Raw genomic sequence first — 14,570 nt, forward strand, 5'->3', positions numbered from 1 at the left:
GGTGTTTCTTTCTTTAGTTTTTATGAAAATTTCTAGCACTTTTGGCCACAGAGTGGAGTTGATAAATTGCAGGTGTTGAACTGCAGAAAGAAAGTTGCCCATGAAGTCAAGTGTATCTACTTGGTCACATCTCCCCATGATCCTTGGAGGTCATTTAAAACCACACTAAAGGCTCAGCCGGACTACGTACAATAGATTAGGAAAGGTGAGACTTGTAGGAAAGGTAAGGAGGCAGGCAGGGTCAAGGAAGATACAGCAGGTGGAGAGAGGTACAGAGGAAGAGAACCACAGGCTAGCAAAACACGGATAAAACAAAAAGGCCATGAGTGCTAAACGAAATATGTTCTTAAATCTTTATTAGAAATACATGTGGCTTGCCTTCTGAGAGACCAGCAGAGACAGATAGATGCATGACACACACGTGCCTGCACCCTACCAAAAAAATGGAATTTTAAGAGGATGGTGGGGAAAGTATTCAGACTGACCAAACAAGCAACAGAGGATATGGTGCTCTTTTAAAAGTTGGTGGCACCAAGTATGGCAGCCCAGGGCTTTGTGATAATAAAAACTACACCCCAAACATTTACCCACCTGGAGTAAATGAAACCTAATAACTCTGGAAGTTGTCTACGTGCTTTGGTGAATCAATGTGTCGTGAAAGAGTGATGGACAATTGACGTTTCCCCCACAAGACCAAGGACAGAAGACAAACCGCTCTCTGGGCTATTTCTAGAAACGTAGGTAGATTCAAAAGGCCTCCTGAAGCAGATTGGTGGAGGTGGTGGTGGGGTCCACAAGGTCAACCCTGCATCACAAGGAGTGCCCTACTACAGAAGAAAACGATATTCCAAACAGTAGGATTTGCTTCCCCTATTAAGGGGCCTAGAATAAGGGTGTAAAGAATCTAACCAGACTGAAGTGCTTCTTCCTTAACCCCAAAGCTAGTAATTTCCACTACCAGCAGTAAGGGAGGGTCAGGGTGACAAACCTATTAATTATAACGAGGATCACTTCTCACCCTTACTATTCTCAGGGCCTAGCTTATGACCCTTAATATTGTAGCTGTGACTGTCCTGTTTCTCTGCTCCTTGGGCCATTTTAAGAGTCTGGACTAAAACCAGCCCCCCAAAATGCCATATGCTAATTGGAAATCTCTTGCCTGTGGAGGTTGTGGCAGGAGGCTGAAGGTGGCTGTTTTTCTCCCACAGAGGGAGGTTTTATTCACAGAAAGGGCTCCGCTTGCATATGCCACAGGAGGCAAGTTCTAGTACTACAGTGCTTTCAGTCTTTCACTTGACCCAAGAACAGCTCGATCGAGCTTGTGTGGGGAAATGCAGCCTGGATAACTGCTGGGGGGAGAAGAAGAGGAACCAAGCTGACTATAACTGTACAAAACTGATTTTCAGGATTAACAAGGCGAATAAAACCATTAGGAATACGAGAGAGAGAGAGAGAGAAACAGACAGACTTAATCCTGCCTTCAAGGGAGATTAGAATATGAAACTAATTCAGTCTTGGGCCTAATGCACTTTCCTCTTCTTTGGTCCAAGGTGTCGCTTCCGTTGCTTGTAGAGATGACGGAAATTTACAAATGGCCCTAAAGCAAAATGGAGAGGAAAAGAAGTGTTAAGTCCCCAAACCATTACTGCTAGAGAGTGTGGGTGGGTGGGTGTTTCCCTAACAAGTGTATTCCTCCTGTTGCAAACCTTCAGCTCAGTACCCCACAGTCATTTGTAGGTAGGAAGTTGGAGTGTATGGATACACACAAAAATTCTAAATGTTACAGTTATGAGACAGGCTACTCCAGGCACTAGTATACATTCAGGCTAAGTTACTCAGAAGTAAAGGTAAAGTGTGCCATCAAGTCAGTGTTGTCTCCTGGTGTCCACGGAGCCCTGTGGTTTTCTTTGGTAGAATACAGGAGGGGTTGACCATTGCCTCCTCCCGCTCAGTGTGAGATTATGTCTTTCAGCATCTCCCTGTATCACTACTGCCTGATATAGTAGCAGCGGTGATTCGAACTGGCAACCTTCTGCTTGTTCGTCAAGTACTCCTATTGAAATAGGACAAGTAAACTTGTCCGATTAATTTCAATAAGACTGCTTATGAGCAATTTAATCTGGATGTAAGCCAGTGACTGGAGTAGCCCATCTCATAACTGGGGCCCGGGGAGTGAGCATGATCGGACATGAAACACACTCTCTCTCTCTCTCTCTCTCTCTCTCTCCCTCCCAACTTAAGTGTTATAGTTAGTGTAGATGTGAGCCAGTGACTGAATTAGTCACTCCCTAAGTTACTCATAAGCAGTCTTATTGAAATGAATGGGTCAAGTTCACTTGCCCAGTACTCAGTCCTAGTTTTTCTGAAGCCAGCCAATCAGGCTGAGGGGAGGGATACTCTGAGCTTCAGCATGAAGCCAACCAATTAGGAGAAGAGGAGGATCTTCCCCCTCCTCCCCGCTGACACATTGCTGAGAACACATCAGCTTGAAGCCAGAAATCCTCAGACGGGGAAAAGATAGCATAGCTATAGCGTGGGGTGGGGGGGTGGGGGAGACAGGAGGGCTCCGAGTACCCCCTGCGAGCCCTGCAAGTACCCTGCCCCACTCATATCTGGGGGAGTATTAAGGTCCCCCTGTTTTGAAGTGGCCCAAAATAGCACACCAGACACTGATCTAGTACATGCCAACAACTGTGCAAGTCACAAAGTCAAAACCATCCTCTTCCTACTGAGGCTCATCCCAATCTCACTGTCTCTTTAGAAGTTTTGTTGCTGTTGTTGCTTTAACGAGATGATCAAAAACTCACCTAGAAACAGCAGCACAAGATAGAGTTGAAGGAAAACGGAAAACGGAATGGTGATGTTCAAGGGATGAGGCAGCATGAAGCTGAATCTCCCCGTGCTGTTGAAGACTGGAATGGCCTGGATCACCGACACAGCTGGAAAGAGAAGGGAGCGGGGTCAGGGCACCCAGTGAGGAGGAGCAAGGAGGAGCTGGCCAAGCCCATATCACATAACACCGGTTTTGAAAGAACTGCACTGACTGCCAATATGTTTCCGGGTGAAATACAACGTGCTGGTTATTACCTATAAAGCCCTGAATGGCTTGGGTTGAGGCTATTTAGGAGAGCGCCTCCTTTGCCATGAACCCTGCCGCCTGTTACAATCTTCTAGAGAGGGGGAAACTCAGCCTGTTCTCTCCTGCGTACCTTCTGCCAAGAGGCCCAGAGGGTAGAGAGGGATCCAGATGCTGTACCGAATCCAGGTAAGAGCCTTCCATTCTATGTCGATGCAGGACAGCATGTAGAATGGGTACCTAGAGGCAAACACAAGGGAGAAAAGGCGTGCCTTCAGGCTTAGCTCACTGCCAAAATGAGAACAAACAGAATGCCAGGAGGAGAAAGCAGCAATGCAACCTGTTTCCCAGGCTTAGCGCTTCTATTTTAATATAAAAACATCCACCTTCCCACTCACTCCCCTGCATTATGTCCCTAGATGTTCTTCAGTTCCACAGCTTGGTGGTAGAGCATCTGCTTTGCATGCAGGAGGTCCCATGTTCGATCCCTGGCAGCATCTCCAGGTACGGCTGAGAAAGACTCCTGCCTGGAATTTTGGAGAGCTGCTGCCAGCCAGAGCAGGCAACTCCCAACTAGATTTCGTTTGCTAGGACTAATTTGTCTGAGCCAGGAGAGGAATGGCTCCGTGAGAACTGAAGGGTTAAGCCAAAGGCTTCCTGGCAAAAGTTTGAGTTTTGGTGGAGGGAGGAGAGGAAGAGAAACCCGACGCCACACAAGAGTTAGAAGGGGCAGCAATGCAGAAAGCACGAGATACAGTCCGGAAGTGCAAGCACTGAAGGGCAAAATGCCCGCGCCCCCCCAATACCTGAATATCTCAACCATGCTCCAGACGTAGAAGACGAAAAAGACAACTGCTTTGCTCTGCATTTCCTCCACGCCGCCAAGGACGAGAAATAAAACAAAATTCCTCCCGCAGACCTGGGGGTGGGGGGGCGGGAGAGAGAGGAGAGAAATGTCTATAATGGGCACACAAGTTGCAAACTGTTTTCTAACAGAGGGCAGGAGGAAGCCAGGAATGCGCTCAATGTGTCTGGAAGGCTCACAAACGCAACTTAATTCCATCTGAGGGCCAGTATGCCATAGTGTTTAGAGTGTTGAACTAGGACAGGGAAGACCCAAGTTCAAATCCCCATTCAACCAAGAAACTCACTGGGAGACTCTGGGCCAGTCGTGTATCTCTCAGCCTAACCTACCTCACAGGGTTGTTGTGAAGATAAAGACAACCATGGACACAGCTCTGAGCTCCCCGGAGGAAGAGAGGGATAGAAATGTAAAAAAAAAAAAAAAAAATTAAAAATAATAATTTGATGGAGCTTTAGTCCCTCTTCCAATGAGAACGAGATGAGCGGGGTGTGTGTGTCATTGTATAAAGAGAGCAGAAGGGAGAGCGAATTGTTGTTCTCACATGAATGCGACACGCAAAAGAGTCTGAGGAGGTTAGTGCGGGGGTTGGAGAGTCCTTCACTGGCAAATTATTTGACTATTTGTAAACATTACCAGGATAGCACCTTCTCCACCCACCTGTCAGGGTGCCACTGTCTACTACAGGGTGAGGACAGCCAGAGAGAGAGTGGGGGGGCAAGCTAGCTCACTGGCAGAGCACCTGCTTTGCATGCAGCGTTCCCTCTAACAGGGGTTCCCCGATGTTGTTGACTACAACTCCCATAATCCCCAAGCAAAGCCATTGCAGATGGGGATTCTGGGAATTGTAGTCAACAACATCTGGGAACCCCTGTTAGAGGGAACACTGTTTGCATGCACAAGGCCCCAGGTTCAATCCAGCTGGGAAAGAGCCTTGCCTAAAACCTTGGAGAGCCACTGCCAGTCAGCGTCGACTATATTGAACAAGGGTCTGGCTCAGCAGACAGCAGATTCCGATGGCCTTGGGGCTGGGGCCACAGCTCAGTGGCAGAGCACTGGCTTTGCATGCAGAAGGCCCCAGGCCCAATCCCTGGCGGCGGCAGCAGCACCAAGGACGGCCGAGGAAGGATCCCTGCCTGAAACCCGAAAGAGCCATTTTCTAGTTTATCAGAGCGCTCAGAAGGAAAGAGATTACCTGGACTAGAATAGGCAGGATTGGAGCTCTGACAAGTCCGATCAACGTGTTGACGATCTCCATGAATGCCAGCATCTGGCAGAAGTACATCATGTCCGCCGTGGTGTAGAATGTGTCGAAGAAGGAGTCTGCAAGGACAGAGCCCGCGCATTCTGAGCACCCGTATTAGCAACCGGGGGAGAAGAGGTCTCTGTCTGAACTCTCAGGGATGCGTCTTAGAAAGAGGCCAGGAGCCAAAGAACAGCACATCTGGCCTCAGGCTCCCGCGGCCAGTTGGGAGCAGCCCTCTCTCAAACCTTGCCCCATTGGAAGCCTCTTCGAGAAGGGGCCAGCAATTCACGGAACTGCCCAGGCAGGAGGGAAGCCAACCACTCCACTGGATGCCCCTGGAACTGTTCTTTGGATTTCAACCATGAGGTGCAGATCTGCGTATCACCACACCCAGGGGAAGCTACCACAGTGCCACCCTGCCTCTCCACCGCCCTTACGACACCCCAGAGGAAGCCACGTTTGGGCTTTCCAGATCCACCATGTGGAAAACGGGTGCCATTTTTCTGTTTGGAAGAAGTGGAAGCTCGCAGGGACAAGGGCAGAAAGGAGAGCACAAGGACTACAGCTGGTCTTGAAAGCAAGAATTGCCCCCTTTGCTAAACAGGGTCCACCTTGGTTTGCATTTGGACGGGAGACTACCTGTGAGCGCTGTAAGATATCCCCCTCAGGGGATGGGGCTGCAGCTCAGTGGCTTGCGTGTAGAAGGTCCCAGGTTCACTCCCTGGTGGCATCTCCAGGTAGGGCTGGGAGAGACTCCTGCCTAAAACCTGGGAGAGCCACTGCCAGTCATTGTAGACAAGACTGAGCTCGATGGATGTACCTTTTCCCAGCATAAAAAGCCGAACCGTCATATTCACGAAGATCCAGGAGAAGCCCAGGAACTGCACAAGGTTGTACATGAACAAGTATCCTCTCTTCAAGTGTCGGAAAGCTGCAACTCATCACAGAACCACCAGGTAAGCCGAGGGTCTTATGCAGAGTACATGCCCCTTCTTCCCGCCCACCTTAGGGCATCTATGCTTTCAGAGCAAATCCAAGCATTCAGCAGGAGAGTGGCAGGCTGGACTGTTATGTCAACAGAAACACCCAGCCTTTATTCCCTCCGCCTTGCATGGAGCTACTTGCTGAAGCCCAAAAGAGTCGCCCTCTTAAAAAACGCAGCCACTTACGGTCTCTGGGGACTCTGTTCTCTAGGCTGATCTTGTTAATCCTTTCTTCCTCCTGAGGATCAGAGAGGCAGTTTTCGAAAGCATTAGTGCAACCTGAAAACAGCTGCTGGCAACTGACTCTTGCATCACACTTCTGCTACGTTGCACAAACTCTTCTGTGCCCGAGGTGAGCGGAATGTTGCAGCACATCTTTGCACAACGGTCCAAGGCAAGCCTCCTATCTAACTGTATCTAAACCCAAACAAGTGTGCACAACTGCAACAATCATACTTCCCTCTGCTTCCACTTCCCTCGCCTTCCTCAGTTGTCTCCCTTGTGTCTATTTTTCTAGAGAATTAGCCTCTTGGCAAGATGTTTTTGAGAGTGGGGAGGATGTCCCCTCAGCCCATCCGCGTTTCGGACCACCCACGACAGACTCCATTGGAACACCTGCATATTTCTGGTTTTAGCTAGTTCAAGAGGACAGCTAACCTCTTGTACAAGGGAAAGCCAGAACGATGCAAGTGCTTCTAAGGAATAAATCACAGGTGGTCCAAAATTCAGAAGTAGTGGGGAGGGGGGGAGACACCCTCCCAAAACGCTTGGAAAACACATTTCAGCTCTACTGTGTTGCTGCTCCGTTTTAAATATTTGATGGTTTCCATGGTCACTATTTCATGCACAGTGCTCTCTGGGGACCCCTTGGGCTGAAGTGTGGGTTAAAACAGGTTATACGACTACTATGAATATTTATATGCCGCTTTTCAACCAGAGTTCTCAGAGCAGTTTATACAGAACAACAAACAAGATGGTTTATTATTTTATAGGTGGTTTGTTATAATAAACAGAGGGCTTACAATCTACTAGGAGACACGAAGCAGCCACTGGAGGGATGCTGTGCTAGGGTTGGACAGGGCCAGTTGCTCTCCCCCTGCTCAATAAAGAGGATCAGCACTTTAAAAAGGTGGCCTCTTTGCTCAGGGAGCAGGGGTGTTACCACCACTTTCGCTGCAGAGCTTGGAATCCAGGCAAGACGACCCCCTCCGGGAGTGCTCTGAGAAAGCCATGAGATCCCCCCCCCCCCCGCCCCGGACCACCAGCCTGACATCACCTTTGCTCTGAGCTCCATCTCAGCATCGGACTCATCCAACCAGCGATCAAAGTCGGGAGCCAGAAACAGCGGCCGCTTCTCCTGCCTGGTCAGCCGCTCCCACCAATGGCTCTCTTCCTTCTTCACGGTGATGTTCAGCTGCCTCTGTGTCATTTTATAGGCCAGCTAGGAAAATATAACCGCATTATAAATATGAGAAACCAGAAGCAAGGAGGGAAAGGTCCATGAATGGAATGCTTGAGAAATGCACTCACAACCATCATCTCTGCCCATTCCAGGGGCAGATTACTTCAGTCTTCCAAATAAGTGCACACCAGGTTACTAGTCCACAACATTTACTATCCTGTCTCGCTTACAAATCTATCTTCGACATTTGGAACACACTGATGACCTGGGAACAGTCAATTCTTCTTACTTTATTCTCTTTTCATTTCAACAGGGAGGTGTTCTGTAATTCATGCAAGAACCCAAATTAAACCTTAAAAGGTAGAGGTGGGTGGGGACCATTTCTATGCATGCTCGTGGGCAAGGAGGGGAAAGATTTCTAGTCCATGAGAATAAGGGGAAAGGCGTAGGTGGCAGTTACATAAGATGGATTTCACAACCTCTTGATTTCTGGATGGCAAAGTTCCAAATCCCTGGGAACTGCAGGTATATCGTCAGAGTTTTGAACTTGTGGAACTTTGTGCAACAAAGAAACTGGCATTGCTCAAGCTATTAGGGGTGCTTTGATGTCTCCAATTCCTGTAGGTGGCAGCTTCAGAGCTCCTGCAACTTTTGGCAATGGCCACGGATGCATGCCAAAAGATATGGACAGCAGATATGGCTACAAATCACGGCCAGTTCACTGCTACACAATTGGCTGCAAGTAACTGCCTAGAAGAAGCAGAATCAAGTCTTTATCTTGCAGCTCGCATGAAATCTTATCTACTGCAGGACGAGCAGATGGGTTACTCCAGTGGCTTACATCATAACCCGCACAAGGTATTTTGACACTATATTCCATGCTCAGAGGGACCGGACAGACCAGAATGACTACTGAAGATCTGGAAGAGGTTGAGCAATCCGACACACATTGATTTTATCTATACGGCTGCTTAGCCAAATTCTTTGGATTTATATATTTATACACGTACATGGTGTTTTACAACAAATAAGAGGGCAGGTCTCTGCCCTGAAGGGCTTACAGGCTGGGAAAATGTCAGAAGGGGAAATTTAGGGACACGTAAACAAGGAAAGAATATGCATCTGTTTCAGTTAAACAGGTTTAAATTAGGCTTGGTTGTAAGAGAGATTAAGGGTTGTGTCAAAGGCTTCAAGGAAAAGTGGCACCCAGTTAAGAAACCTAACTTAATTGAAACACACACACATTCAAGTCAATAGAGGACTTTTGTTCTGCATCACGTGCTAGCATGCGTGTAGGCATCCCACAAACTTAAAAGCTACACGTTTTTACATAGGAAACTGCCTTATACTGAGTCAGACCCTTGGTCCATCTAGCACAACACTGACGGGCATTGGCTCTCCAAGGCTTCAGGCAGGAGTCTTTCTCAGCCCTACCTGGAGATGCTGCCAGGGAGTGAATTTGGGACTCTTCTGCACAGTGTCCTCCAAGCCCTTCACAAGCAAAGGAGCAAAGTGTTCGAACTCTCCCTTCCGCCACCCCAGGGAAAATAAAGGGCCAGGGCTTGCTATGAATTCCACATAATAATCCAATCAGCAGTTAACCTGACTATCAAGGGAATAATTTCCAGCCTTTTAAAACATGTGAGGGCAGCCCCGGAGAAGTTCAAACTGGACTCTGTAGCGAGAAGACCAGAGCTAGGCAGCTGGCCTCATCTTTCTCCATCTCTCAGATTTAAAGGCTACTGGTCCTTTAAGGAAACGAGAGATAACACAGACTTCCTTGCCAGTGCACAATCAGCACAGCATCATGGTCTCCATTAATGCACCTCCGTTACACAGCGAATATTTTACATGTATTAACACAAAACATGATCTGAACAGGTCCGAATCTCCAAAAGTGTGCATTAACTAGAACTCGCATTTGGGATCTCACACTGGGATCAAAACATCACCTTTGTAAGCCAGGCATAGCAGGAGAGAGCACTCCTTACCTGGGGTTTCACGGGTTCTAGGAACTCAATCTGAAATTCGTACACGTTATCTCCTTTGGCACCATGGCCTTGAGCTGGAAAAAGAGATGCATGCATTTTATTATTCTGCATATTTGTATACTGCCCCAGACTCATGTCTGATGAGATTTTATTTCTATGAAGATGTTCCAAAGAGACTATCCTTTTGTGTCTGAATGGCAGCTATTCCTACCCTCTTCCGAGCAGATCCTTACTGCAGTCTCACAACATTTTCCAAATCAAAATGTTGTCCTTTAAAAGAATAAGGACACCCAGCTCTCTCTCCTTTGAATTTGAAATGAGAATAGAAAGAGGTAACATGAAAAGAGAAATGGGAAACAAACATGCACTGCCAGAATCTGGGCATTAATTGAATATAGCAATGAATCCTGCAGGAAGCTTTTTACGCAAGTGAGCATTTAACCATGTGATCCTCCCCCACCTGCAATCTGAAACAGGAACATAGGAAGCTGCTGCCTACCGAGTCAGACAATTGGTCCATCTTGCTTAGTACCATCTTTCTACTCTGACTGGCAGCAGCTCTCCAGGCAGGCATTTTCCTCAGCCTTACCTGGAGATGCTGCCAGGGACTCAACCTGGAACCTTCTGCATGCTTAGATTGTGAACTGCCCAGAAACTGACACATGGGGAAATACAGAAATGTGCTAAATAAATAAATGCTAAGCAGATGTACTCTCACTGAGCAGTGGCCCCATCTCCAATAGATTCCATTAAATGGGAGCAGTGTTCCCTCTAACAGGGATCCTTAGATGTTGACTACAACTCCCAGCATCCCCAGCTGAAATGACCTTTGGCTGAGGATTCTGGGAGTTGTCGTCCACAACATCTGGGAAGAGTGAATGGGAGGAGAGCTGGTCTTGTGGCAGCAAGCATGAATGGTTCCTTTTGATAAGCAGAGTCCACCCTGATCTGCATTTGAATGGCAGACTACATGTGTGAGCACTATAGGATAGGGCCGCTCTGGGAAGAGAAGGTCCCAGATTCCCTCTGTTGCATCTCCAAGATATGGTCTGACTCAGAATAAGGCAGCAGCTTCCTATGTAAATGGTGGAGTCCAATGCCAGGGATTATGGGAGTTGTAAGCCAACATCTGCAGGAGGGCCGAAGTTGAGCAGGCCTGAATTACAGCATTATTTTTCTAGTTATATTACATAGGAAGCTGCCATATACTGAGTCAGACCATTGGTCTATCTAGTTCAGTATTGTCTACACAGACTGGCAGTGGTTTCTCCAAGGTTGCAGGTAGGAATCTCTCTCATTCATTCATTCGTTCATTCGATTTCTATATCAGCCTTTCAAAAAGGGCTCAGGGCGGTTTACACAGAGAAATGATACATAAATAGGATGGCTCCCTGTCCCCAAAGGGCTTACAATCTAAAAAGAAACATAAGATAGACACCAGCAACAGTCACTGGAGGTACTGTGCTGGGGGTGGAGAGGGCCAGTTAGCCCTTTCTTGGAGATGCTGCCAGGGAGAGTACTTGGAACCTTCTGTTCTTTCCAGAGCGGCTCCATCCCCTGAGGGGAATCTCTTCCAGTGCTCACACTTCTAGTCTCCCATTCATTTGCAACCAGGGCAGACCCTGCTTAGCTTAGGGGTCAAGTCATGCTTGCTACCACAAGACCAGCTCTCCTCTCCATTTCTTATCCCCCATTTCATTCCTTCTCCCTTTACATTATCGTCTCCTCTGTGTCTATTTTCACACTGTGAGTGTCTCCAGGCAGGGACCTCTCTCTGCCTCTCTCGAGAAGTACTTTGCACACAGATGGTGCTAAAGAAGTAAAAACAACATTTGTTAAGTTTTGTATTTTAAAAAGGTAAAGTGTGCCGTTGGGTTGGTGTTGACTCCTGGCGCCCACAGAGCCCTGTGGTTTCCCTTTTGGTAGAATACAGGAGGGGTTGACCATCGCCTCCTCCTGGGCAGTCTGAGATTATGCCTTTCAGCATCTTCCTATATCACTGCTGCCCGATATAGAAGTTTCCCACTCTGGGAAACATACCAGTGGGGATACGAACCAGTAACCTTCTGCTTGTTAGTCAAGCATTTCCCCACTGCATCATTTTAGATGTCATTTACACAAAAATTAACAGAATGCAAACTCAAGACAGAAGCTCAGAGCTGAACTGCTTAAAGCAAAGACTCCACAGGAATCTGGTGACCTCCAAGACCAAAAGGCTAGCTCTTGTTCTAAAAACCCCAACAACAATTGTACACAAGGTGCAGGGGAGAGAACATTGCTACCAGGGCCCTTTGTGTTCCGCTCAACGGATCAGGGAAATATGGAAATGTGTCACAGCCATAGTCAAATGTGGGTTGTTGGCTGCATCCGTGCAAATATACTGGGACAGGAAAAAGGAAACATGAGGCTACGAGGCTCTTTTAAAATATATATTTTAAAGAAATGTCTTGCATACCAACAGCCTAGGTTTGCAGTCCTCATGGCCAGAAAATAAATGCTTTTAAACATAGTAATAGGCTTTGTGTCCCAAAATGGAAAAGACAAGACAGGTATTCTAGTCTTTTCCATCATAGATATTCTAGTCTATTCGAGATTTATGCTTATATTATAATAGAGACTTAAATTATAATAGACATATATTCTAGTCTATCATAGATATTCTATGTTTATTAATTCTATAATAATGTCTATTTGTAGCACACTTTACGTTGGTTGTATTCCTGGGAAAATCAATGGCCACATTCAGCCACCATGATTTGAGCCATGATCTCCTCCTCTTCCTGCTTCCCTCTCATACACAGTCTTAATAAATAACCTCCTGGTTTAATTAAATCACCATTTGCCTATACACCTGAACAGCAAAACTGAGGTCTGGGCCCTTCATATACCAGAACTGCAAACCACACTGTGTGGTCCTAGTTTAGAGGGCTTACTCAGCAGTTTATTGGATGTTAGCTGTGAATGTGAATGCATCCAATTGGATTGAACGTAAGGGCAAGTTATGGTTTGATTACATAGGAAGCTGTCTACAGAGTCAGATATTGGTCCACCTAGCTCACTATTGCCCACACTGACTGGCAGCAGCTCTCCAAGGTTTTAGGCAGGAGTTTCTCCCAGCCCTACCTGGAGGTAGGGATTGAACCTGGGATCTTCTGCATGCAAAGAAGGCGCTCACCCCCTGAGCTCTAGTCCCCATTCTCCATACTTAAAATAGGAAGTCAATTATGAGACGTAACTTTTGGGCGGTATAAAAATATGTAAAAATAAAATAAATAAATAAATGACTAAGGCTGTGACAATGGGAGGAGGAGAAAGGAGGGACTCTTTCATTCTTCCATTTTATAGACTGGGAAATTGCGCAACGGAAAGCCGTTACGTTAGCTGGAAGCTTTTCAGCCCACATGAGTTCAGAAACTCAGGTTCAGGTATTGTGTTGTCTGGCTCAGCAATCTGTCAGCAGCTTTCAACAACAAATCTCCTCCCACAAAGCCACTTTCTCTAAGAAAAAAAATCAGGAAAACCGTTGCAGAACAGACCTACCTTTGAAACGGAGCACATTATCTGTAATGGATATATTAGGATCCTGCAGACAAACAGGAAAAGTGGGTAGGTTTATACGGTGCTGCTAACTCATGTGCTCCAATTTATGAACCTTGATGTCATTTTACAGCATATCCAGGGCTTTCTGAAAGATTTTAAAGGATCTACACCACCTTCTCCCCACAAAGCACTAAAAGCCACATGACATGCAAGTTTTAATTCAAATAAGTTGCACAACCTATTTTGCAAGCAACTTCCTTTCAAAAGACCTTAGAATATTGCTAATAAGGTATCTGATCTTTGACTGTAAAATGACTACTACTGTTGCTAATAAGTGCCTTCTGGCAGATCAATGAACTGATTTTAGTTGACTGTTTTCACAGTTTGGCTGGCTTTTAAGTGTGTTCTTATTGTTCTACCAGGTTTAAGAAGTTAAATATGGGCTTAATTTTATGACTCGGCAGCCACTCTGAGAACCCTGAAAAGTATATAAATAACAGAAAAGCATACAGATATATGGATGAAACAGTGATTTAAAATATCTATATACTGCTTTTCAATAAATGCCACCCTCCAGGCGGTTTACAAAAAGTTTGAGAAAATTGTTAGCGGTCCTAAGAGGGTGGGCAGTCTAGAACTGTCCCATCCTCAGAATGCTTCCTTGTGGCAGGGGATGATGGGATCTGTAGTCCAACATCATCTGGGGAGCAAGGAAGCCCCACTGCGCTCAACCGGCCAGGTTTCTGAACAAGCACCCAAAGGATTGCGCGGCAAACCGAAGCTGCTGACCTCCCCATCTCAAGGCTGCAACCCGAGCACGTTTACTCGGGAGTAAATCCCCCCAGCTGAGCAGGAGGAGCGCCTTCTAAGGAGCCAGGCCGAGCAGGGCTGCAGCGGTGGCGTCACGCCCCCCTCCTGCAAAGCCAAAGCACCGCACTCAAGGAGAGCCAGCCGCGCCCAGGGCCAGGCCGGCGAGGGGAGCCGAAGCCAGCGCTCAGCGCGGCACGAAGCCGCCTCCCAGGCTGCCCCGCCGCAGGTGCAGAGGGCAGTAGGCGGGCGAGAGCCTTCTAGAAGGGGCCTTTCGCTGCCCGCAGGAAGCGACGGCCAGTTGGAGCCCGTGCGTAAAATGGAGAGGGCGCGCGGCGCCAGGGCGCAGCTGCCCGGAGAAGGCGCTGAGAAGCCGGGCGAGGAGATGGCGGCAAGCTCCCCGCTGCCGAGCCCAGGAGGAACCCCCCACCCCCAAAAGAGTGACCAAGCGCCCACCTGCACATCGCTCAGCTCCACGCGCAGGTAGAGCTCGTGGTGCCGCTGCGCCCAGTGCACCTGCGGGGTGAGGCTGCTGCTGCTGCCGCCGCCGGCGTTCGACATCCTCCGGGCTCGGGCAAGAAGCAGATGCAGCGCCGGGGAGGGACAAGCGGGCACAGGCAGGCGGAGCCGCGCAGGCGCCTGCCCCTTGGCCTGACTTTCCGG

At 47.7% G+C, this 14,570-nt stretch overlaps 1 protein-coding gene across 2 annotated transcripts; it reads right to left on the minus strand.

Moving 5' to 3' along the window:
- Positions 1 to 339: 339 nt before the first annotated feature.
- Positions 340 to 14,497, minus strand: HACD3 (3-hydroxyacyl-CoA dehydratase 3). Of its 2 annotated transcripts, XM_053272387.1 has the most exons (11): positions 14,364 to 14,497; positions 13,101 to 13,143; positions 9,561 to 9,634; positions 7,444 to 7,608; positions 6,354 to 6,405; positions 6,005 to 6,115; positions 5,134 to 5,261; positions 3,883 to 3,995; positions 3,210 to 3,316; positions 2,808 to 2,939; positions 340 to 1,597 (listed from the first exon to the last, which is right to left on the minus strand). In XM_053272387.1, exons 1-11 carry the CDS (start codon positions 14,466 to 14,468, stop codon positions 1,521 to 1,523), a joined length of 1,107 nt encoding a protein of 368 aa, XP_053128362.1. In that variant the 5' UTR covers positions 14,469 to 14,497; the 3' UTR covers positions 340 to 1,520. The 2 variants fall into 2 exon arrangements, with proteins under 2 accessions (XP_053128362.1, XP_053128361.1); XM_053272386.1 differs by lacking the exon at positions 13,101 to 13,143 and having other exon boundaries at positions 14,364 to 14,490.
- Between the last annotated feature and the right edge of the window lie 73 nt (positions 14,498 to 14,570).

This window comes from Hemicordylus capensis, chromosome 10, assembly GCF_027244095.1.
Source record: "Hemicordylus capensis ecotype Gifberg chromosome 10, rHemCap1.1.pri, whole genome shotgun sequence".
In the NCBI taxonomy this organism is placed as follows: domain Eukaryota; kingdom Metazoa; phylum Chordata; class Lepidosauria; order Squamata; family Cordylidae; genus Hemicordylus; species Hemicordylus capensis.

Excerpts from the sequence above, each read along its gene's own strand:
- HACD3 (XM_053272387.1), bottom strand. The coding sequence starts at position 14,468 with ATGTCGAACGCCGGCGGCGGCAGCAGCAGCAGCCTCACCCCGCAGGTG. Across the intron at positions 6,406-7,443 it reads AGATGGAGCTCAGAGCAAAG|GAGGAAGAAAGGATTAACAA; the intron begins GTGATGTCAGGC and ends TCTGATCCTCAG. Across the intron at positions 3,317-3,882 it reads AGCATGGTTGAGATATTCAG|GTACCCATTCTACATGCTGT; the intron begins GTATTGGGGGGG and ends GTTTGCCTCTAG.